The following is a 25,792-nucleotide window of genomic DNA, read 5'->3' on the forward strand; positions in this document are numbered from 1 at the left end:
AAGGAAGATTTGTCTAATGTACAAGCTGCCATATTTTACCAGTTTGGACAGAATCAGGTTAATGGGGTTTTGTAATTTATCATCTCACTTCCTAGTGCCTATATTAATTAATGTGAGATATAATGAGTGCTGAAGTGGTGGGAAACAGAGGGGGAGAGCTCTTTTCATTTAACTGATTGGAGAATGTTGAGTGTGTCTTGCTCACTGTGACTTATGGCTTTGTCAACGGGAAAGGCATCACACCCTATTTTGGGATTATGTCTGAGTGGGGGAGTGCAGATTTGGCAGTAGATATGGAATACGTCAAGGATGGGCAAGAGTCTTCAGTTTTTTTCTTGGGGAAAAAAAAGAAGTGGAAGGTCAGATGCTGGTTCTGGCTACACAGCCTTGTTTTATAATTTTAGAGCAAAGTACTGAGACTCATTGCATATATTCCATGTCTTCTCAGGCCATGACTACATTTTGGTTTGACATCCATTTGTTGCCTATTCCATCACTATTGATTAGGGACCTGCTACAACTTTTTCACAACAACCTTACCAAGGAAAATATTGCAATAGTAACAGTGCTAGGCTTTGTTCTTTCCTTCTCTTCTTCCTGCAGAACTGAATCATCTGTACTTGTCGTGGTTTAAGCCCAGCCAGGAACGAAGAACCACAGAGCTGCCAGCTCACTCCCCCCGTGATGGGATGGGGGAGAGGATCAGGGCAAGCTCTGATTTGTACGTACACTCCTGGTGACTCACTGTGTGTGCTTTTTTGACACCACGTCATGCCAGATTACCCAAGATAGCTTCATCTGATGGTACCTGCACTTCATCTTAACTAAAAGACAGTATCATTTCCATGTTTGGGCTTTTGCCTTCTCGTCTCCAGCTCTCCCTACTACTCGTTCTTTGCCTTGGATAGTTATTGAATGACTAGCCTTTTAATAACCCTTGTAATACTGTATTATCTGATTAATTATTAACAAAAATGGAGGGGGAGAGGCTCAGATTTTTTGCAGGATATGCCTATAAAAATGATTGTGATGCTTCCACTAACGAAGAGTTCTCTACTGAGAAAATATTCCAAAATTTTCCCTGGAGATATAATATGTTCAAATTAACCAAACTTGTAGTTTCCCTCAGACTTATGAACTAGTGAACAGCTGTCTGAAGTGCTCACCTTCTTCACAAAGTTCTCTTTGGACTGAAGGACACCTACATCCTACTGGAGCACTTTTCCAGCCACCTCTGTCTCCCTAAGGTGCCACTTTCAAACTTTTCAGAGGTGAGCAGCCCCCATGAAGCAGAGTCCATAACTTGATGAGCATCACTTTGCACAGGAGTCCAGTGTGGACAGTAGCAGCTCTGACTTAAAACTACATCCTTAAGGGAAGGTCAAGTCCATTTTAATTTAATACTGAAGGGCTAAATCTCAGTCTGTCTTGAGATCTGCTGTGAAATTGAATTTGCCTGGGTACAGAAGGTGGGTTTCTCCATCTCATCTAAGTTTATGCAAAATCCACAGATCTCGGACTGTTTTTCCCTACCTTTGGCTATGGGATCTCATGGGCTATTGGCAGGCTCTTTCAGGAAGCTGAGCTATTCTTGGGATTTCCTCTTTCACTGCAGAGAAACTTCAGTTCTGGATCATTGCAACTGTTCAGTCCCCAAAGCAACTCACGTACAGAGTGTGCCAGACCTTTCAGATGATGGCTCTGGTGAAGGTGGGGAACTGCCATGCTACATTTACATATGAGAAGGAAGATGACTGGATGCTGTGAGGAGTGGATGCTTTCAGGGGATGGGTTGGTGGACAGATGCCTGGCAGTTGCTGCCAAGCACTAGTGGAATTTTTTTATTTTTTGAAGTTAGGAGATAATTGATTTGCAGTGTTTGGCTTCTCTAAGGCTCCCACCTGGAAAATTCCTTTGCTTTTACCCCGTTAGTCCAGGTGCTGGAAATAATACTACATTTTATTGTTCTTATGTATTTTATTCTCCATAGGAATACAACAAAGTCTCCATATTCTCTCTATTACTTCACTCATTGATAATGTCTGATAACGGATAATGTCATTGATAATCATCCACCGACCACTTGTGTCTGGACTTCAAGGATAACAAGAACATGAAGATGTGAGCGCCATCTCTACCTGCCATGGTCCCAGTCTGTCCCTTCATGTAGAAGTTTCTCTCTTCACAAAGCTATGCAGACTTCAGGTAACCCAACACAACCAAACTGGAAAATTGACAAGGGTCAACAAACCCAGCCAACCCAGAGGACAGGAATAGAGTAGACTTGGTCAAAGCAGGTGCCACCAAATCCAGCTGCACCAGCTCTGTGACAGAGATGAGTAAGGGTGTCTGTGCCTAGAGGGTGTTAATGGTCCTGAGCATCCTCAGGTGGGGCCTCACCACCCTCTCTGCCCATCAGCTCAGGAGACCCATTTAATCTCAACCTGGTCTCTTGTTTTTCCTAGAGCTATGCTGGAGGGATGCTGGTCTGGAGCTCAGCTATGTCTTTGCCTGCCCATGGTCCCTATCGATCTGGATGCAGACCTGCAAGTGGGCTTCCCTGCTTGACCATGGATATGTCCCATCTCTGTGGACCTCTCTGGTGCTCACTGAGCTGTGTTTGTCCCTGGCTGCTGTCATCAGGCCTTATTCTGACCAATGTATTGATTTCCATCTTGACCCAGGGTCTTCCTCACCATCATGGTCTTCCCTGAACACCAGGGCTCTTAACTGAACCTGGCTGCAGTCTCTGATCCTGACCTGCTTGCCTCTCTCAGGATGGGTCCCTGCTGTCAGCATCACTGCACTTGGCTCCCTGTTCCTTAGGGAACAGCTGGCCCTTGCTGCTCTTGGACATCATCTTCCTCGAAACGTTCAGCTTCTCTCTGTGCATAGACTCCTCTTCCCTGCCAGGTGGATTGGTAGATCTTGCAGCAATTAAGATTTTCAGGTATGTTATATAAAATCCCAGTTTCTCTGAAGTTACTTTGGGCTTTGCCTTTAGCTCTAATGAAGGTGGGATTGCAGTCTCCAAATAACCTAACCCGAGTTTAATCCCAAAGTAGTAATCCCTGCTGTTTCACAGCAAGCCTCAGACAGGTAGAATTCAGTGGGGGGGTTGAGTGACTTGATGCAGGAGGCAGTGTTGAGCTGCTGAAAACAGGAGAACATAAAAGGGCTACTTTCCAGAGCCAGCTTGGAGTGGCAGGTTTCCAGACCACTTTGTATGCTGTATATTTGGAGTTTGGAGAAAGAAAAAAAGAATATTCTCTCTTTTTCAGAGCTTCCTGAGAGCACGTAAAACATCACATGCATCATGTATTTCAGCTGAACATCATCAGCATCCACAGACTGTCACGGTCTTACGGTCTCCACTTAACCATAGCTTGTTTCATCCCAAAGTAACCAACCTGCTGAGGGATGTGCCCTGTTAGGGAAGTGCCTTTACTTAAGGTACTTAAGAAAGCACACATGAACTGTCCCACAACCTCTGCACCGTGTGGGACTTGGCTGCAAGTAGGTAGCCTCAGCTGGTAGAGAAAGGACTTCACACTGCGTGGTACATATGGAGAGATTCAAGTATCACTGTTTTCTTCATTAGAATGATCTTAAGGATAAGATGAGGGTGAGGAAAAACAAAGAAATTTGGAAATGGGGAGTGGGCATGCCTTGTAGAGGGAAAGATAGAATGGGGGCTTGACAGTGCCAACAAATCAGGGAGAAGTTGGTGAGCATTTAGCAGGCAACAAAAGAGAGCTGCCCTCATGGCAGGGGTGAAGTGAGCTTTGTACACAATGTCTGAAAGACAGGAGTCATCCTGCTCCTCATCCTGGGCAGTGGCTAAGCGTTCCCTCCTGTCCCACCACATCTCTATCCCCTCTGTCTATTCACTTGCACAACAAACTGTTGTCATTTTCTGTAGCCAAGTCCTTTCTTTCTCCCATGGTGTCTGCCTTTCTTGCCTGTATCACTACTGCAGACTTATTACCATTTGTCTCTTCTGTCTATGTTCCTATTGCATCTGTCTGCTCCTCTGGGTCTCCAGCTGTCCTTATCTGATAGGAACCAGAGGAGAAGGTACTGAAATGCATCCTGTGCTCTTCAGCCTTCATCCCTTACAAATTCAATGTCTGATTTCTCCTCTAACCAAGTCACTTCTATGCTGGGGCCAACTTGAGAGAACAAAGCCCACCCCAGAATGTTATTTAAAGCACCACTGGAAGATGCTGAGATATTCTACTGATGTGTGGTGCAAAGTCCCAGCCAGAGCAACTTGACTGCGGAGAAGAATTAAAATATTGTGCTCATAAGCCAGGAGACTAACTCCCCTTGCAGCTTCCTGAGAGGAGGGAGTGCATAACAGGGAGGAAGATGTAGTTATAAAATGAGATTCTCTGTTCCTTAGGGGACTGTTAAAACCAGTCAATATTTATGAAGCTTTTAGTCTGACTCAGGCAATTTGTTCCCCCTTCTATGTGCTTGTCTTTGGGGCTCAGCTGTTGCTTGGCCTGTTACTGATATAAAATTAGATGCTGTGGTTCAACTGTATACTTGTTTAGAGAAAGAAAAGGGAATGGTCCAAGGCAATGTGTAGAGCAGCTCAGCTGCTGCCTCACTGCAAGCAAACAAGGGTCACACAGAGGGAAGCATCACCAGCTCACATTCGATGGGCATCGTACTAAAGAGAACCAGTTCCTTGAGGTTAAGGCTGTGGAGGGTAAGAAGTGAAGCTGTGCTGCCTGCCTGGCTTTCACTTCCACTCCAGGGTTTGCCAGGAAACCATCCAGCTTCTCAGAGAGCAAACCAGCTCCAAAGTGTTGCCCTGGAGTGAGGCCCTGAAAGAGTAAATCAGGAATCTAAAGGTGTTTGATGTGGGAGGAGGCAGCCTATGGAGAAAATAGGGAGCAGAGGCGGTCATGCCACAATACTCACTTCTGCCTCTTAATCCTGAGCTGAAGCACCTCCTCTAGACTCAGCCTCCCTACTGACAGGGGTGGCTTGGCTGAGGTTTCTGGTGAGGAGAGGAAGGCAATATAGAAACCTCTTCTGCTTTGAAATGTGCCATGACCTGCTGGTCTCAAAGGCACTTCCAGTGATGCTCCTGAATGGTAAATATTGGTGTGCTTGTGTAGGACTAATCTGACCTCCACTCCAGTATGGTGTCCTGAAGAGGCATGATCTGGAATGACTTGGTTATACCACCCGATTTACCCTGAGCTTGACCCCACTCTGTTCTGACATGCCTTCTGCAAGCCCCGAGTTCACCCTGGATGATGAACGTATCTTGTGCATGTATTACTTTGGGTAAAGACAAGGCTGGGTAATTTCCTGCTAAAAATACCTGTAAGAGCATTTTTAAGGTTGTGGAGGTCAACTCTATCTGCTAACAGTGCCAACTTTCACTGTAATTCCCCTTTCCCTGTCTTTCTGCTCTCAGTTACCATCTGGTGTTCTGGTTTATTGAGAAATGTTGCCCGTTTTTTTGGAAAACTGTCACTGCAAGTCACCCAAGGGAGGGCTTGGAGCATACACAGATCTGTAGTGTTTTGGTGAAACTTGTGCAGATAACCATAAACTTTGCCTTTTTGAGAGCCTGTCTTCTTACTTAGCTTTCCATTTGCACCCTTATCTACTGAGACTCTGTGAGAGTTCTGCACATGCAAAAGGGTGTTTTGCTGAATGAACACCAATGTTTTATGGCTGTAGACTTGCACATACAAAGTGACTTGAAATGAGGGCTCCAACTGAGGCTGTAGGACATATCCATGCCTTACCACCCTGCATCTTGGGAAACAAAGCTGGGGCGAGTGATAACACAGGAATTTTTTATTTTTATTTTTTAGTATTTTTTAATCCAGAAAAAGAGGGGCAGGTGCAATTATATTAGGTGATTTTTTTTTTAGGTAGACCTAGACATTTTTCTGAGTGCAATATAGCAAAGTCATTGCTAGGCAAGAACTGCCCTGACTTCAGCCCCCACCAAATTCCCTCTTACAACATCAGTGTGTTGAGGTTTCATCCAGGTGGTAGTGGCTGTGAATATCTGAGAATGACCGAGGTGCTTCATCACTGGATGCCACATTTGTTATGCTTCTTATGCCTCGATTGTGAGGGCTTGCAGGCAGCTCCCTGCAGTGCACTAAGTGAATAACTTGTTATTTTGGTGGGTTTTGTTCTTCTGACCTAAGAGCAAGGAAAGATACATTTACCTATTTTCTTCTTCCCTCATCTACTATGTAACACTTTAAATAATACTTTCCTCTAAGTGAGATTTTTAGAAGGCATATCTCACTTCAGATTGCACGTTTATTCTCCAACTTGACAGTCAACAAAACCCCTTGCTGTTGTGGCATGACTCATGATTTTCCTAGTGCTCCCCGTTATGTTACATGTAAGCGCAAGTTAAGTTTCCTCTGTGATCATTCTTGGCAATCACCCCATTCATGACCCCTGGTGAGCTTTATAATACCTTAATCCTTGCAGGCTTGTGCTCTCCTTGTTCTTCAGAGAGCCTGAATTCCCACAGGCACCATTCAGCTACCTACGGAAATTACACACCTGCTTCTTGGTGCTCTTTGCCAATGCTGTAATGTTTGCTTCCTCTCATCCACCCCTTCTGGCACAGGACTTCAAACCTCTCTTGAAGTGTCTTAGCTTAGAAATGCAGGGAGGTGGATGTCTGAAGTGTTATTTTTTCCCCCTGTCTGTTTTTTCCCCTGCATCACTACATCACCTGCTTCCCTCCCTGGGAGGCCCTGCAGCATCCTTGCCCTGGACTGGGAGGAGATCCTATTTGAGCCCCCAAACCTTGATTTTTATTTATCACAGGGGAAAAACAATGCACTCACATCCTTCAGGCTTCCTGCAGATTGAATGGAGTCCTACACTGGGTTTTATAGTTTTATACAGGAATTCTACGTTGGAGAGAAAAACAAGAGCCCATGTCCCCAGAAAGGTCAGTTCCCTGGCATCAGTCACCACTGACACACTGTTTTTGGACATGGGCTTGTGCAGCACCTGATTGCAGGAGAGTCCTAGAACCATTTTTCCCCATCCCTTTGCATTAGCCATTAACAGATGCACAAGTTCCTGCCTGCAGAATCATTATCCTCTGTGTCTATTCGGACAGCAGCCTCATCAATTGGAAGTGAGCTTTGCCGTCATTAAGGAAACTTTAAAAAAGGCTGTTCAGTCAGAAGTGAACATCTTGATGAGGCTTAATTTATTTCACAGTTGTTGTTATCCTGTTGACCTAAAATGACAGCAGGAGACTTGGAGAGGTGCCCAGTTTATTTAAGAAGCAAGCACAAAACTGTCTCTCCCTGCCTGGAGAAAGATCTTAGCAGCATAAAGCAATCCTAGCTGCTAGTCCCAATGCTCTGCCTGGCAGCTCTTGCCCATCAAAATTCACTGTGGCTTTTCTGAGGGCCAGTCCAGATTGTGTTGTTTTTTTCCTGTTTTTAAGTGTTCCAGCCTCTCCTTTGTGCATCCTCTCATGAGTGTTCCCAGTGCTGTGAAAGCTGGGAAAGCGCTGTGTGGTGTACCAGCATAAAAATGCGGTTTACTCCAGTGTTTAGGGGCAGATCAGATGCCTGGATGCAGGTAGGCAAAGTGCCCAGTCCTGGAGCTCCCTGGTGTTTAATACATGTGATGGCACAGCTCAGCTGCAGTGCCATGTTTGAGCCGCAGCTGTCTGGTGGAGCACACTCCTCACAGATGCGCCTGGTACATGTGGTCTGCCATGGAGAGGGGCAGCTGGAAAGCACAGAGCCAAACTGGACACACAGTGCAAGGACAAGGGTTCAGGGTTGCAGGCTGCAGCCAGAAGAAGCCCACCAAGAAACAAGGAGAAAAATCACAATGGGAGATGGTGTGATCTTTAGCCTTGGAGATTTTCAAAACTCACCTGGGGAAGGCACTGAACAACGTCATCAGATTTTGAAGCCAGCCCTGCTTTGAGCAGGAGGTTGGACTAGTGCCCCGCAAAAATCTCTTCTGAATGAAATTACTCCATGAGAGAAGAGTTGAAGTTAGATCGAATTCTGTTTTTGTCATGGGAAACGATATGGACTTTTCTTCCAACAGAAGGTTCTATGAGAACAAGTACCTGCTTTTATAAAAGATTGAAGTGTCATTGACTTGTTATCTTCAGTAAAAGGAAGTGGTTAGTCTTCCCAGCTTTACTGGGATTCACTGCAACATGTACTACTTTTCAAGCTAGGTGCTGTACAGGAGAAGCTGATGACAGTATCTCAGAACAAACATCTTTTGTGCTTTTTTCCTAGAAGCTGCAGCTTGTAGACACAAGTGAGAGTTGGGAGGGTGATTTGAGATCAGCCACACTGGGGAGCCCTTTGGGGAAGGCTGTGACGCTGCTGCAGTGCTAGCATTACATCAGTAACTCATTCCCTGGTTCCTGTTTAATTCCTTCTCATCCTCAGTCCTGCTATGGTCATTTTTGGATCCTCTATAATCAAGTGATTCATGCCATCTTCCAATTTCAGAGACTTCATCTGAGTGCATCTCTCAAAAATCAAGCCAAGAGAGAAATCCGATGTCAGGAAGGCAAAGAAAATACTTTGGTGTTGTCATAGGTTTTGTTTCCGTATTTTCTTTTGGTCCTAGAAGAGCTCACCATTCACTGGCTATCATTGAGCTCCAGCAGATCTCGCAACACAAACAAATATAGCTACAGGAAGGCATGAAGAGCCCATAATTTGTGTATTAGAAACCTGAAATCAGGTTTCTAATCTGAAATCAGGAACTGCTCTGCTGTGGCTTTGGGTATTGGGCACCAGATCTCACTTTAGTGCAGTCAAGTTAAACACATCCAGGAAGACAGTGTGCTCGGAACAGCAGCCAAAGTCACATCAGTCCAACATGGAATCTCTTGAATGCAGTGCAGATTTATGACTAATTAATGTTGCTGGTTTTGGCCCTAGACAGACAACTTAATATGATACAAATTCATTACTGAAGACTAGAGCAAAGAGCTGTGTGTGTGGACTAAAGTGCACAACCATTGGGATGGACAGCTTTAAAGCTTTGTTCATAAATGCAGGGTCATAAAGCGGCTCCGCTGCATTAAAGCTGCTGTGTAAATGTGAATGCTTCAGAATTTCAGCTTCTGCTGCTCTGACTTGAATACTTTACAATGAGAGAAGTACAGGAGAAAACCATACTCTGGGCTTGGAAAGCTGTGACCTGTGTCAGATCAGAACATTCAGTGCCACTTCGCCTGTATATTCCTTGTTGCTTGGCCTTTTCTTTTGTCCTCACTTTTGTCCAATAAAAAAATCTTATTAAGTGATCAAAAAGCTTGATTAGTAAAAGGTGAAGGATGTCCAGAGTAATATACTGAGTTCAGAAAAACTCTAATTTAGGAGAAACTAGAAATTAATTTTAGACCCCCTCATCAGCTCAGAGCTGGCTGAAACCATGAGGATTATTTGCAAGAAGTCCAGTTGTACTGCTTGTGTGGATGGCAGAGGGATTAGAGAGAAGAGCTGGGCAGAGCTGGGACTGTGACAGGAGATAATCTGTGTGAGCTGCCCCTTGGAGGGGCAAGACCCTGTGACTAATCCCCATCTGTATGATCATATGGAGAACCTGTGGAGTGGGGCTCAGCTGTGTGCTGCTCACCTCTCTGTAAGTGGCCCCCTAGGCAGGAGGCCCATCAGCTCTCAACATGTGCCAGCACACAGGAGAGATGTACTAGGTGAGAAGGGATCACAAATATACACAACTCTGTGGCTTTTTCTGCGTAGAAGGCTGAGAAGTTAAAGGGAAGGTGAAGGCAGTCAGATTGAAGACAGTCTATGCATACCCACATTGGGGTGGGTGAAGTATCATTCGAAAGGGGCAGAATTAAGGACAGACACTTCCTGAGTTTCAGGAAACAGGACTAGAAAATTCTGGAGTAGCACAAGGCTAACCCTCTGGAACCTATTTTATTTTGCTCATTTTCTTTAATGTCTTTACTCTTTAACAAAATTGAAGTACTATTCCCTTTAATGTTTTTTTCTGACATCTGACATCCTACTCTGTCTCTCTCTCAGCTCCCATCCCAGTCACCCATGGTGCAGAGCTTCGCAGAGCCTGTTGGAGAGGGGGAGCAGGAAAGGGGCTCAGCCTCTGTATCCCCCTACTCACCAGTGGCACAGGAGCCATGGGCCATTGGAATAGACGCTGGAGGCAGTTCATTTTGAATGTGGCAATATTAACTTCACCTTCTGCTTGCGTAGTCCTCAGTAACATGCATTTATAATCAAACATAACAGCTGACATGAGTGACTGGTTGTGCTGAGCACAGCCCAGAGAAGCTCAGACATCCCTAAATCCCAAATCCCCTTCCTCTTATCTTTTCCCCTTTGCCCACGGGACATCATGTCGTGCTGTTTCTTTGCTGCCAGCAAACCAAGGTGGGCAGCAGCTGTGAGTCCTCCGTCTCCGCTGAGAGCTGGCCCCTACCCGTGTGTGGCAGAGCACTGCTGGGCTTCAAAGGCCCCTCGCAGGGCTCCGTGACCAGGAATCTCTCGCCGGCACTGCCCTCCTCGAGCGGTGCCCGTTCCAACAGAGTCACCGCCCCCGTCCCTGAGGGACAAGGTGCAGGGGCCGTGACACCGCTGAGCTGTGGCTCTGAGGCTCCACCGGGACGTTTCTGCTTTTCCCAGGCCAGCGGAACAGCGCGAGCACGGGGGTGGGATGGTTTGGGGATGAAGGGGCAGAGGCAGCCGGAGCCGGTACGGGAGAGCGCCGAGGACCGGAGCTGTCCGAGCGGTCTGACAGCCGCGCCGGCGGTAGGAGAGGATCTCCGGCCATCGCCTCAAAGCAGCCAAACCGCCCCCACAAACAATAAAACAGTAAAAAAAAAGAAACAACCTCAAAAACCCAAACGTATAAATAAGTGCCCTCGGAGGCTGCCCGTCCCGCTGAGCTGCTGCCCGAGCCCCGCCAGGGAAGGGGAGGGGGAAGCAGCCCGGGACGCCCCCGTCCGCCTCCCCGGAAGGGGGGCGAGGGGCGGCGAGGCGGCCCCGCTCCGCCCCGCCCGGCGCTTTCTGTCCGCTCTCCCGCGCCGTACGGCCCGGCCGCGCCGGCTCCATCCGCTCCCAACTTTGTGGTGCGGGGCGCGGGCGGCACCGCCGCGCTGCCCTCAGCGGGGCCGCCCTCAGCGGGGCGCGGGCCCGGCCATGGCCGGCATCGGCATCGACCACTCCAAGCTGCCCGGAGTCAAGGAAGGTGCGGCTCACCCCGGCGCGGGGCGGAGGGGGCGCTGGACGGGACGGGGTGGTGTAGGGAAATGGGAGCGAGGCAGGGGAGAAACTGTTGGTTTGGGGTGGGTTTTTAAACATTATTATTTTACAGTTTTCAGGCGCCGCGGCGGTTCGCGGCTCTGGCGTGGAGCCGGGTCAGCGGGAGGGGACGGGGCGCTCCGTGCTCCCGCCGCGACACCGGGTTCCCGGGGCTGGCGGTGTCCCGGTGCGGGGTGTCCGGCGGCCGTGCGGGTGGCGAGAGGGGACGAGAGGTGGAGGCCGGCGGCGAAGCGGCAGCGGTCGCTGGACAGAGCCGTGGCCGCCCTGCTGGCCCCGCTCCCGGCTCCCCTCCCCGAGCGAGCGGCGGGGGGCGGGCTGGCAGCGCCGCTTCTCCCCGGGAGAAGGCGAGGAGCGGCGCTGGGGGAGGGCGCAGCCCTTTGTCTGCGCCGGGGCCGAGGCCGCCGCCGGCGCCTCCGCCGCGCTCCCCCCGCCGCGCCCGGGCAGCCGGGCTGGGGGCGCCGGCCGGGGCTGCGCTCCCACGGGGGATGAGGCAGCCGGAGCCTCCTGCGGGGGATGGACGAACAGGGCGGGCTGTCTGTCTGTCCCTCACAGCTACGGCTCGGCCGGGTTCAGAGGCTCCGCTCGGGGCATTAGAAAAACGGAAGCAAAACTGTGAATAGCCACGGATTTGGCGATTTGAGGGGGACTGGTGATGTTGAGGCCCCGGCTATAAACACTTAAGCCTGCCGGTTTTTATGAAGACTGGCCTTGCACTGAGCTTGGGAGCGCCAAGCAGCCGCTCCCGCCCTGCAGACCCCCCTGTGCCCCCCTCGCTTTCGGGGGTCCCGCTGGCTTGGCCTGTGCTCAGAGCACGGATTCACCTTCTGTTGGGCCGGGCTGGCCTCGGCTTCCCTGTTAGCGCAGTGTCTGCCTCACACGTGTGCCTTTGAGCTCAGTTAAATGTGCCCTGGAGCTGCTTTGGGTTTAGAAAGCTTTGTAGGAGATAGTTTGTTCTTTCTGACAGTGATTTGTGATATAAACCAGTAGAAGCTCTGTCATAATCAAGTTAGTTTAGATTTACTCTCTAGTAATAGAGAGTACTGTTTTCCTGCCTAAAAGAAACCAAACTTCCTTGAACTTGTTTCCCTTGCCACTGGTCACTTTTTTTCCCAAATTTCAATTCTTACAAAATAGCTGTTGTGAATTTGATGATTTAGCCGGCCAAGAGTAGAAAACATATGTCTGTGCAGGCAGCTGGGGGTTCCTTTTGACCTCCTGTCATCCTTTAATGCTTCACTTTGTGCTACTGGAACAAAAGCTGAAGCTGACATTTTAGGGGTTAATGTTCGTCCTATTAAGTCATTAGCAAAACTGTTACTGGCCATTTTAGTGTGGTCAAGATCTCATCCTTAGAGTCTGTCTTCACATGGTTACTCAAGAAAATGAATCCAATTAACCTTTCCAGTGGGTTGATTAAAGTGAATTAAATCCCTGTGTAGATGCTCATATTCAGAATTTAAGTAGCCTGGATTTGATTTGCCTTTATTAATTTTTGAATTGCACTAACTGGACTGAGCTGAGGTAGTTTACATGCTGAATGAAAGTACATTTACAGCGTTGCACTGTAACTCAACCAGTCCATGGGAAATTTGCACCTACGGTATAGTGTGGATTAAGCTGCAAGAGTGTCCTGTTACTACGATCTGTTGTTACTTGATAGCAGTGGGATTAAAGGAGTGTCCCAGAGCAACGTGCAAAGTAGATGAGGTTTGAGCCATGTTCTGCAAAGCCTCAGGCATGTGTCACGCTTTTAGTTTAATGGCATCACTTGTTTTTGTTTTGGGAAGTGTTGAGGCTGAGCTATGCTTTGGATTAGGTCTTTTCGTGCTCTGTGTCAATGCCAGCCAAGGAAAGAAATGCATCGCCTGCCATACCGAGGGAAATATTTGTTGTTCCTGATAGAGAAATCACTGTTGATCCTTCTGGAAAAAGCATTCCCTTTCTTTGTCTGGGGTAAAGGTCGGCTTAGTCATTCATTAACAATGAAGAACATCGTTTTGGTTTGAGTACTTTGTTCTTCACCAGCTCTACTTAGGGAGAGGAGGTGTTGTGTCCGGGTTCTCCCGTCTGCAGGTAGCCCGGACTGCTGAGAGACAGTGTCATCCTCCTCTGGAGTGATCTCAGAAGCTCTTCTAAAAGTGGGATCGATTCAGTCCAATGATGGCAGTGAAAATCTGTTAACAGTAGCTAGGTGCTGCAGGAAGTCTTGCTTTTTGTGTTTACTTTCCTTTTTTATCTCTAAAAGCATTTATATCAGCTGAAGGCCTGATATGGATGGCATTTTGCTGGTGAAAACCACTTCAGCTGGTCCAGTTTATTTTGTGGACAGGGGTTTACTGGTGTAAAATATACCCTCAAAACACCCTTTTCCTAGTATAAACTAGACCTTGCTGCTGCATCCTGGTGTTACAGACCCATTTTTCCATGAGTAGTAGAGTGGATCTAACCTCTGTGGTCAGTAAACCTCTTGTAAGTTATTTGTTGAAGGTTTTGGTGTTAGTTGCAGTCTGTGGCCTGTGCTTCTCTGCCTGCATTTCTGTTCATCTCCCAAGTGTCTATGACATATCTGCTTTTCACAAAGCAGCCTTTGCTGTTTGCTCTTTTGACCTGCCTCAGGAGATTGCTCAGCTTTGTGTGTGTAGATCTTTTTTTACTAGAGGTCTCATTTGTGAGCCTTTTGGTGATAAAAACATCCTAGAAACATTATTTTAATTAGCTACTTATAAAGCAAATAAAACTGCCTTGGGCTCTGCTTGATCTCTGACTGCCTCTCATCTCTTGTGACCTGATGCATTACTAAGAGCTATGTTTGGGAAGGGCTCCACCCTTCTTGGCTGCCTGCTGTAAGTGAGCCCTTGGACTTGAGAGGCATTCCTGGCCCCATGCAGGCAGGCAGAGCTGCACGGGAGGTGTTTCTGGGGAGGTGTTTTGGAGCTGTGCAGACTTCACCCCTCTCTGGAGGATGTACCTGTGGTCCTGTCTGCTGTTTCCTTTCCAAAGGTCTTTGTGAAGGGAATACCTGTCTGCTCAGGCTGAGGCTCAGTCCCTCATCCATTGCAGTCTCCAAGAGCCATTGGCAGCAGCAGAAAAACTCCAGGTTTGGGCATTCTCCCAGGGGCTCATATTCATGCCAGTTTGAATCCTCTGTGAGGAGAGAAAAGGGAGAGGTGGGGCAGGCCGGGAGCCTAAACTCTGCCCCAGCAACGTGCAGCTCTGGAGAACTGTGGAAATTTGCAGAGGGTAAAGTGTTTTTATTGAATTTTATTTTTAGTAGTACTGTAAAGAAATACAAGGGTGATATGTCTGGGCTGGTGATAGAACTGACCCTTCCATGCTGCTGTCTGAAGCTGCAGACTTGACAAAGGCTGATTGTGGCACCTGTGCTTGGAGTGACACAACAATGTTCACACTGTGGTTTCTACTCTTTGTTAAGCACCTGATTTGACTTTTGGGAGCTCCTGAGCTGTACATGCAAATGCTGCTGGTGGTAGTCTGCTGCCCGAGAGGCCGGTATCCCAAACATGGTAATAAAAGATACAGCTCTGACTGTGACCTTGGGGAAACAGGAAGAGCTTGAATATTTTCTGTCTTGGCAAGGCGTTCTCTGGGGCAGGCAGTCTGGCTGGCTCTCTTTTGCCTTAGCATAAACTGAATAAAAGTTTGCTGTTAGCATCAGTCTTCCTCTTCCTCCCAGCTACAGACCTTTCTGCTGACCTCTGCAGCTTAACGTGACCTGTGCTGAGACTCCTGCAATAAAAACCTTCTAGTTACTGACCCTCCAAGTGACTGGGGAGGGGGATCAGCTCTGAGGTGCAATGTGTCAGGCTCTCATGGAACAGACTGAGGTTATTGGCTTATATTGAGGCCTTTGGTGCCTGTCTGTGCCCAGCAGCATGACAGTGGACAAGAGAAATCTGATGTCTGTCAAAGGTGGAAGAGGATCGAGGAAGTGTGAGTGGCTGGCGCAGTGTCTGATGAGGAAAGATTCTGCTTAGGGGTTTTTCAAGGGAATGGTTTTGAGGGATGAGCTGTCAGCTGCATTCATCTGAAGGAGGCATTGGCCTTTAACTGGATTAGTATAATCAGGGCAACAATTTTGAGAGCAGCTGAGGGTCAACTGGGTCATTGTGAAGCCACCTGCCCCATGCCCTTTGGCTCCAGCTGGGATTTTTCCTTGCAGTGTCATGATTTTCTGCTTTGTGACTTCCTTTTTTAAGGGCTCTGAAAAATTCAGGCAAGATGGATGGCTTGAGGGGAGGTGGAGAGTGATGGGACATAGACACAGGTCACTGGTTCACATCCAGCTCTCCTGGGTAATAGGAGATCTGTTTTCCCAGCGTGCATGAATTCAGTAGCTGAGGCTGTGGTACTCATTTCACTTCTGGTTAAAGCTGGGTGAAAGTTTTATTATGCATTCAGTGGTTCTGGGTCTGCAGTGCTTGGCAGAGATGGGCAGGATTAGCATATTTCATGCTCTTGGCTCTGAAAGGCAACTGAGCAAGCAGGTCTGCCTCTTCCCATCCCTAAATCCTTACCACTTGTCCTCTGCGAGCTGCTGTGGAGGTGGAACTGAGGCAAAAAGATTGCTCCAAAAGCACTCTTTGGCAGAGAGAAGCTCCAAGACTCCTGTTGATGCTTTTTGCAGAGATGTTTCCTTAGCTCCTGACAGGTTTTTGGACGGGGATAAGAGGGGACACAGCCTATTTTTGCACCAGTTCCTGGGGGTACAGGGATGCAGTGGGGGGTTTTATCCCATTTATGATACAACTAGGACATCGTGACATCGTCTGCCACCCATTGCTGGTCTCTGAGTAATGATTACAGGTGAGCGGGTGTGTTTACGATCACCACGGGCCTCTGCTTAATCTTTCATTTCCTGTGGCCATGGAAAATGTCAGAGGGTGCCAGGCAGGAGTTGGAGATGGCTGCTGCAAGGAGCAGGAAAGGCCAGTTCTGCTCTCTCTGGCAGAAGAAAAACCCCTCTTGGAAAAACGATGGAATATGCCTTGGAGCTGTGTGAAACTTCTGTTTTGCTGGAGTAAGCTTTCTTTTTCTTGCTCAGAGTCATCCAGTTCACATGAATGTGCTGATTTGTAGGACAAAGCGACGAATTCCCTGCCTGCTTCCTTCTCCCCTTTCCAGAGTGTCCCCAGCTGGTTGGCTTCCTGCTCCTTCACTGCTGGTTTGAAGGCTGAAGGACTGAGGGAAGGAGGTTGGTCTGTTGGTGAAACTGCCTTAAAACTCGAGAAGCTTTAGGTCCGTTTTCTGGCGTGGCAGTTGCTGCTGGCTTGACCTTCAGCTGTTCTCCAAGAAGGTGATAATGACAGCTGCTGTTCTGCTGCTGGTTGGTTGCATTGCAGGGAGCAAAGGGCAAGTTTGGTGGACATTCCCACCAGGAAAGCTGCTGTGTCCGTGGAGGCTGACATGTGTCAGTGATGCTCTCTGTTCACCTTACAGCGCTGGCTTTTCCACAGAACATGTATAGGACTTTGGGAAGGTCCCTTGACACTTCATTTATACTTCTTTTTTAAGAAGTAGAAATTGGAGCCTTCCTGCTGTTTTCTTTCTCAGTACTTGAAAAGATATCACACAGCTTGCTCAGTGAGTGTTGTGTGGCCTTGACACTGCACGGCTGCTGGGAGAGACTTTTAGCAGGGCTGGAAAGAGAACAGGAGAGTGCAGCATCAGGTTGTCTGTGTAAGGGTGTTGTGAACCTTGCATTGAGCAAAGGGGATCAGTTAGGCCTGGGCCCTCATAAAATTTACCATGTAACCCCAGGCACCCTGTGAATTAAGCTTGCCAGAAGTGTTACTCTCCTTGGAGAGCAAGGTGTAGATGAAAGCCTGCTCAGAGCCTAGCACAGCCCATCTGCACCTGCCCAATTATTTTGTGTCAGGCTCCAGAAACTCAACTGATGATTATTTTAATTGCATGCCAACCCATGATGCCACTGCCACAATGCTCTGTCGGCCAAACTAAAATAGTGAGATCTTTTTGTCTTCAGCCTGGGTTGGTAGAGGTTTGGTCTGCGTGCTCTTGGTAGCTCTGCCCTGCAGTAGGTGCTCTTCAGGACAGAAAGTCAAAGTGGTTTGTAGGTGACTCACTTTTTTTCACTTCTCTTTTCAAAGGAGGTGTAACAAGCCATGTGTGGTAAAACTGAGTTTCCTGTGTGCATTTTTGTTCATTCTTTCCTGAACCCTTTTGCTGAACCAGAATTTGGTAGCTAGAGGAGTCAGCTCTAAGGGGAAATGTTATGTGGGCTCACTATGTGGTGTTCAGTAAGTGATGACAAAGGGGAAAAGGACATAAGTGAGGAAATATTTGAAAACACTGAGACACAGACATACCATAAGGATACTGACAGGAGTGACATGAGAAGTAACGGGGCAAAGGGAGGAGGGGAGTTTATGCAAACAGGAATATTTCCTGGCAGTGAGAAGGCAGGGGTTTTAATTCCTTTCTGTGTTATATGTGTAGCATTGGCTCTTTACATCCAGACAAAACAAGAGGCTGTAGTCTGCTCTGGCTGGAAATGCTCCTCGCAGAGGGACTGTTGCCACTGATTTGGCACATGGGTTAGGGTAATGCTGGTCTGGCTTAGGGCATCCTGCCCTGGTGTGGATGGAAAGCTTCTCCACCTCTGCATAGCACAATGACTTTGCACTGCAAAAGCAGCTTATCATATCTATCTGTTCTGGATATGGCAAGAATTACTTGTAGCATTCTGGTGCAAAGAAATGGCCTCTCCCTGTGTTCTGGTGTTAGTTTTATTATTGGGGTGCTGGCTGGTGGGATGGGAAGGATTTATGTCCTAAATTCACCAGCACCTCCTGGAGCCTTTGGCAGTGCTGCTGGGGGCTGGGGTGAGGTGGTAGAGCACAGCATGGAGAAGGCCTGGGAATTTTCCAAGCCACCAGGGTATTGGCTGTTTTCATGGCAGGCAGAGCGCTCTGCCATTCACAGGGCTGTGCTCTCCTGCAGGCCATCTGGTTGGCGCCAGGTTTCCGAAGGAAGTTGATGCTGGGAAGAGGCTGGGTTCTCCTGACCTTAACTGCAGTACTGGAAGGACTGGGTCCTTGGCTAGGGCTGCACAGCCCTGCCTGGATTCTGCACATCCCTGATAAAAGGAAAAAGTAGGTTTGTCTCCAGCTCAGTTACCTGGTATTCCAGGCAGTTGCTGTTGGCATTGCCCGCAGCATCAGCTCTGGCTGTGTATCAGGTGAACTTACTTGGTCCTGATTAAAGTGTTCTTTTTTTACTTTTTCTCTTTTAAAGAAGCTGTGAATGTGCAATATCACCTGAAGGTGATAGTTTCCAAAACAAAAAATTTTACTTTTACTGACCTGGAGCTCATTTTACGCTCTTGGAGAGGAGAAAAGGCTGCCATCCTGCTTCTTCCTCATGCTTTGCAATGCCTGTGAACTGTGGGCTCAGATGCCACAAAACAGTTTGCTTCAGGATGATGCAGGGAGCTCTGCCTCACTGTCCATCTGGCCTCAGAAGCCAGGGACTTCTTCTTGCCCTTGTATGCCAGTGTTTTAAATCTGCACTTATGGCAGTGTGCCAGCACAAGGCCATGACAGGAAAGGGAACATGTATTGTTAGTGCTGCAACTTTACTGATTTGTGACTTGTAGATGGATGTGGAGTTTTGACTGATCTGGTGCCAGCTTTGGTACTTTGTGTTCCCCAGAGCTGACTAATAAACCTGGAGAACTTAAACACAGGAAGCAAGGGGGGAAAGGGGAGACTACCCGTGAGGAGCTGGTGGAGCAATGAAAAAGGGTTTTGAAATAAATCAACAACCTCGCTTGGTTAGGTGAAGGAAGGTTGTTCTTGCAGAGCAGCTTTGCAGCAGCTGAACGGGTGGCAGACAGGAGTCTTTCCTTGCATCCTAGCAGCCACCTTTCTAGGGAAACGAAGCTGATGGGAATCTGTGCAAGAATTGGAGCTGATTGCAGGATCAGTTCAGATACCTTCAGCTTCGAATGCAGCAGCTGACAGGGTTTCCATCAAGGCTGGGAGGCTGCCCAGAGGCCCATCCTGCTGGAGCTTTGCTTTTCTTGGTATCTGATCTGGAGGAATAAAACCTGGCTGGTTTGAATGTGCACTGATACTGTGGTGTGTCCTTTCAGCTGCAGCTCTGGTTTAGCTACAAGCCATGGAGCAGTCTCAGGGTTGGCTCTAGTCACCCAAAGGCTGAAGAGAAAGTGGCATCTCTGGTGAGAGTCTTTGTTCTGCTTGTTTTCTCCAGAGGTTCTTGTTTCTCTGTATGACTGCAGGTCACTGTCGTGTAAAAACTGCACTGTGGGGTTTAGAGAGGAACTTGAACCTTTTTTTGGCACTCAGCACCTTCTGTGTGGGTGTGAGGTTTCCAGCAGTCAGCCTTTTGTAAGCAGTCACCAAACTGAGTCAGGGCTTGAAGTTGTACCAGAGGGGCATTGAAACCTCCCTTTTTGCATCCTGTGTCCCTTGTGTTTTGCTATGTTATCTCTTGGGATTAAGCTGGAGGAGAAGCCTGGGAGAGCTGACACTTTGCGTTATCTCTGCTCCCGGCTGCCTGCCTGCCTCTTTGGAGCTGCCTTGTGAGGTTATTCACCACAGCCTGAGGGCTGAGAAATGCTGGTGAAATACCTGCAATCCAGGGTGCCATGGCTCCCGAAGGCCACCCTGAACCACAAAGTGGGCCTGCCGACTCTCTGCAGAGAAACTGCTGAACTGAACTAGGGGTTAGCTGTGCGTTCATCAGAGAGCAGAAGTTTTGCATATCTGCGAAACCTAGTGTGTGTATTTACCAGAGAACAGAAATTTTGCTTGTCTGGGAAACTCAGTGTGTCCTTCTGAAAATTTTGTGTAGTGTAAAATTGGCTAAAATGCTGAAATAAAAGCTGAATTAATCAGATAAAACAACAGACTACAGTGATCACCATTGGAGATTGGTGTGGGGTAAGGAAGTGTACATGCAGTGCAAATCTCTTGAGATGCAAGCTCCATGCCCCAGCAGTTTTCTGAGTGGGTGGCTGTTTTGAGTTGCACATGAAAAAAGACTGTTTCTTTTTCCCCCTGCTTACACCAACTTAAATGAGTGGTGTTGGGTTTAAAGCTAGAGCTGCCATGACATTCCGTCTGCAAAAGAAACCAAAAAGCCTTCCAGAAAAGGGATATCTTGGGATCCATGGGACACAGCTGAAGGTGTGTCTTACAGCTACAGTGGTGCTCATGGGGCCTCTATGGGCCCGGGATTTTGACCTCTCCTGGTGAAGGCAACTCCTGCCCTGTGATGTGTGTGGTAGTTTGCCTTTGGGCAAAGTGAGGGTAAAGCACAGCTGTTGGAGTCAAGTGTTGTTTGTTTTGCTGTGGTCCATGGCTGGGAGGTAGTGGTTAAAACTGACTTTTAGGAAAACTTCTGCCTTCCTTTATTGTTGGTTGTTTCTTTTGCACAGTATTAGCTGAGTCAACTGAAGCTGTGTCAAGTGCTGGAGAGGATGAACTACACAAGCAGCTTTTGTTCTCACAGATGATTGAGATTATCTTCCATACACACACCCGGTTACATCTCAGATGTTGTGAGTGAAGTGTTTGGCTGCCTGAGGTCTACTATTTGACTGTGGTGTCAAACCAGCCAAGCCATACCCTGGCAAGTATATCTACCTTGAAGTTTTTGTACTTGTCCACCTGGATGTTAACTGGTAGATTCACAATGCAATGGTTGAGCTCATTGGTGATCTTTTGGGTGTAGGCAGTCCTGGACAGGTAGATGGACATTGGGGCAATCAAGAAATTTCTACAGAGTTGAGTGTTCTGAGCCTGGCAGGTAATGACTTGCAGACATTAACACATATCGTCTTATCTATCTGCTCTCTGCTTTAAAGTGTTAATATATTGTGTATGTTGAGCCCTTGCAATAGAAAGCAGCAGCTGTGACAGCAATGTTGGCTGTAGGACTTGGGGGTATCGGACAGTTCTTGTGACTCAGGGTACTCTGTGTGGGGACCCAACTGGACATGGCTGAAAAGGGTGATTTTTTCAAAGCATGGGTGTCATTACTTCTTAAGGCTCAATGCCATTTTTAGGTACTTCTGAAAGTCTTGGCACAGAGTGGCTGGAAAGCTGCCCAGTGGAAAAGGACCTGGGGGTGCTGGTCGGCAGCTGGCTAAGTATGAGCCAGTGTGTGCCCAGGTGGCCAAGAAGGCCAGTGCCATCCTGGCCTGGATCAGCAGTAGTGTGGCCAGTGACTGTCACCCTGTACTGGGCACTGGTGTGGCCACATCTTTAATCCTATGCTCAGTTCTGGGCCCCTCACTACAAGACAGACACTGAGTTGCTGGAGTGAGTCCAGAGAAGGGCAGTGGAGCTAGGGAAGGGTGTGGAGTGTAAGTCCTATGAGGAGCTAGGGATGTTTAGCCTGGAGAAAAGGAGGCTCAAGTGAGACTTTATTGCTCTCTACAAGTCCCTGACAGGAGGCTACAGCCAGGTGGCCATTGGTCTCTTCTTCCAAGTACCAAGTGATGGGACAAGAGGAATTGGCCTAAGTTTTGTCAGGGGAGGTTTATATTGGATGTTACAAAAAACATCTTTAGCATAAGGATGACCAGTGGTTGGAAGAGGAAAGTATTTGGGTCACTGTTCTAGGAGGTATTAGAACGATGTGTACATGGGATATGCTTTAGTGGTGGGCTTGGCAGTGCCAGGCCAGTGGTTGTACTTACGACTTAATGTTTTTCTCAACCTAAGTTATTCCGTGGTTCTGTGATTGAAATGCTCCAACTCAGCATTTTCTTCTGGAAGTCAAAGAGATGGTCTTTAACATTCTCGACCCATGGGTTGTATTTTAAGCTTTGGGAATAAGGAGAGTTGCTCTTATTTAGAAATATTGCAGATGAAACTAGGAAGGTTGGAATTATCCAGTGATGAAGAACATGGCAGCCTTCTGTATAAAAGCAGAAGGATAAATCTTATCAAATTTTGTGGCTGGGGCTTGCTCAAAGGATAACCTTTTTGAGGTGCCTTGTGCTATTTTTTCACTATCTTGAGTATCTCCAGCTTCCTGTTTACACTGCAAGCACATCACCTTCTGCTTTGAGGTGTTCAGCAGATGCTCTCTCAGCTTTAGGACTGGTCTGTGGTACAGTGTGCAGGCTTCTTTACAGAAGTGAGATTGCCAAACTAGTAGCCTTTGGAGAAGGCACTTTGTGAGTGGATGATTTCTATTCCAAGGCAGGTTAAAAAATACAATCAAGTTCTGGGGATTTGATTCCAAAATACATACAGTCTTCCTTTTTAAAGCATAGTTAGGCAGGTGAGAGCTTAATGTGGGAGAATGGTGCAGACAGAGCACAAAAATCTCATGGCCTTGACCTCAAGGCATTTTGCTTAGAGCAGAGAGGGTAACCTCCTTCTCAAATCCCAAGACGTTCTTAGCTTCCAGGCCAAGACTGCTAGTAAAAAAACCATGGTGGTTTGGTGATTTAGTTATTTACTTATTTACTTATTTATAATTATTATTATTTTGCATGTTTGCACCTTTGAGAATTAGGCCGAGACCCCTCAGTTTGGTTCCCCATGGAGTCACCCAGTCTCCTTGTGCTGCCTCATAGCTCCCAGCTATGTGTGATGCTCTGGTGCTGTGGCTGAGAAGCAGAAATTGTTCCCTTTCTCAGGCTGCCCAGACCTGCCCTCTGTCTGGGATCCACCTTCTCCTTGCATGATTTTCTGATGTCCTCGGCATGATGGGGCCTGGTGAGCAAGGTCCTAGAATGTCATCTGTATAACTGCAGCAGCCAGACATGTTCTAGCCAGCCTCTGTCAGCACCCACGTGTGGTAGCAGGAGCTCAGGTATCTCCTGGTGCAATGGGAGAGGCAGGGCAGAAACGGGAATTGCTGAGGCTGAGCCATGTATCTCACAGAGCAGCTTTGCAGGGGCTGGGAAGGAAACATCCCAGTTGCCTGTTTTATCTGGAAGCTGCCCTCAGGGTATCCTCTCACCTTCAGCTGGATGGCTGCTTGGTCAGGTTGGCTTTGTTTCAAGGAAATAATTTTCGGATTTTGGAGCTCTACCTGGGTTGGAGTGGCCTGACCAGTCCCTGCTAGTAAGAGTATCTAAGAGATCCCAACTTGCTTTCTAATCTGCAGGAATTTTCATAACTCAGCATCCTCCTGAGACTGCTGGCTTGTAAAAGGATGCATTTGCTGATTGCCACTTAATTTATCAGCTCTGTAGGCCCTAAAAAAATGATTTTTAGCTGATGATACTGCTTTTTCATGTTACTTGTGTCTTTCCTCTCCCTCCTGTCCTTCAGATTAGAATTCAAGAACTGCAGATGCTCTAAACTAAGCATGACTCACACCTAGTTTATTTTGTGAATTACCCAGCACACAATGCTGACAGGAAGATGCTGGGAGTGGAGGGGGTGGGGAGCAAGAGATGGTTTTTAAGACCCAAAAGGAAATGCTTGGAACACGCCTCTGTGGTCCCTGGGTCATTGAACTGGCCCATGTCCTGGACACGTTATATGGGCCACGTGAACCAAGGGGGCCCTTGGGACCTGCAGTGAATGTCAAAACATGATCTAAGACTTCAGGCAGAAGTGAGGGGGATGTCTTGCTGTGAACCTTGCTTGAAAAGCCAGTGGGGGCTGACCTTGTGAGACAGTGCATATTCCACACCACCCATTCCTGGGTGTTACCTACCTCTGTCACACATCTGAGTATCACTAACAACATCTAAGGCTGCCTTTGCTCCTCTGTTGTGGTTACATCAGTGTGTTTGAAGCAGTTTGAGGTGTTAGAAATGCTGACCTGTGGAGCTGAGGTAATGCTGGAGAAAGTTAGTGAGATGGGTGGCAGAATATAAAATGGAAGAGGTTATTTAATGAAATTTTGCTGAGCTGTTGTACCTCGGGACTTTCTTATCTCAGTCATAAAGCAGCCATGCTTCCAAGAGCCTCAGGTGCACCAATGCACAGAAAGGCATATTTCCAGTGAGAACTACCAGAGGAGAAGACCTGTGCTTGGAGATTACAGAAAGGCTCTTGAGGATTCCTCAAAACAAGTGAGCTCCCTCTTCCGTGAATGAATTTTGGATCCCACCACTGTTAAAGGTGATGCTCCTGCCCTCATCTGCCCCAGCTGGCGCCTCTGCTGGCTATAGGAGCCACTGGGATTCCTGGGCAGGCACTTATTTTATTGACAGCTGTGCCAGAGTGTATTCCAAGTCTGCTCCCTGCTGTGCCAAGGCAGATTGGCTTAATAAGACTATGGTAAACCTGTTGTGACTGTTTCATGATTCACTGGATTTGCCAATTGTAGCTGCTCTGATTGTACCCCTGCTGCTTGTTTGACTGCCTTGTGGCTCCCAGCCAGGACCCAGGGATGGGAAGTCAAGTTAATTTGCAACAGTGAAGGTAATGTTAATCTTACCTTTCATTTTTTAGGTATACAGTTAGGGAGCAAGGAAATGGATTTCTTTCCCCTTAAATGTGAAGCCTCTCAGAGAGTAGAAATTGAGTCTGTTGTCGTTGAGGCCATCCTATTTCTCAGCACAAACCCAGAGTATATAATACCTAGTAATGATTGTGCTGTACCCTGCTGAGACTGGGCAGGGAAGGAGAAGTAGTGCTGATGAAACTTCATTTCAGACCATGTCTGGCTGGTCCACATCTCCAATTATTTCATAGTTGCCTCATTGTTGGGTGTGAGTCTTCAAGGATTGGTTTCCTTGGCCTCACTTGCAGCTGCTGTCATGCTTGGCTCGGTGCCGTGGGTACTGGGTCTAGTTGTGAAGGAATGCTCTGCACTGCCTTCAGCCCCAAATCTGCTAGGGAGGTGCAGGTGTCCCCATCCTTTGCCACCTGGCTGTCTGACAGTGCTTCATTGTGTTCGTAATGGGATGTTCTCATCTTCCTTAGCACGTTGTTCTCAGGCTGATGGGACTTGAGAATAATGTGCTCAGATGAGTTGGAGGCAGCTAGCCCAGCCAAGTTTCTGACAGTGACGAAAGGTCTTCTTGTGCTGCCTGCCCTGCCAGCAGCCACAGCAGCACAAAGAGAGGGCTGTGTGCTTGAGCTGTCTGTTTGGGTTTGTAACTGGAGTGTGTGTGCAGCCAAATGGCTTCTTCAGCAATGCTCAAATAATTCCAAATGTGTGAACAAACCCAAGGCTTACTGCTGCCCTACCAGTCTGCTCCAGTCATGCTGTGTTCTCTGTGAGATGGGAGCACCAGGGAACCCAGACACTGAGGAGCTTCCAGTGTGCGTATCACTGGTAACTGTCCAGCATCCCTCTCTCTGTACCTGGATCTTGGTGAGTTAATATCTGGTTTAAGACCCAGCCCCTTTTTTCATGTCTAAGCCCTGCAACCTGGTGGCTCATGGCAGTGTCCCCACTTGCTTTGTCACTGATGTGTGGAGGTGGCACAGGCAGCGGCAGGGCACAGCGTCAGGTCTGGGTGCTGTGTGGCCATGTTAGGGTTGGCACTGGAC

The 25,792-nt window shown here is 47.8% G+C and overlaps 1 protein-coding gene across 2 annotated transcripts in view; it reads left to right on the forward strand.

The window, feature by feature from the left end:
- Positions 1 to 11,074: 11,074 nt before the first annotated feature.
- The window catches only part of CCDC50 (coiled-coil domain containing 50), a 43,306-nt gene continuing 28,588 nt past the window's right edge, over positions 11,075 to 25,792 (forward strand). Inside the window, exon 1 of one of the 2 annotated variants that reach the window (XM_039556685.1) lies at positions 11,075 to 11,238. In XM_039556685.1, coding sequence (XP_039412619.1) covers positions 11,190 to 11,238 — 49 coding nt within the window. In that variant the 5' untranslated portion in view covers positions 11,075 to 11,189. The remainder of the gene's footprint in view (positions 11,239 to 25,792) is intronic. The other variant, XM_039556686.1, reaches the window with a different exon arrangement.

Source organism: Corvus cornix, chromosome 9 (assembly GCF_000738735.6).
Source record: "Corvus cornix cornix isolate S_Up_H32 chromosome 9, ASM73873v5, whole genome shotgun sequence".
NCBI lineage: Eukaryota > Metazoa > Chordata > Aves > Passeriformes > Corvidae > Corvus > Corvus cornix.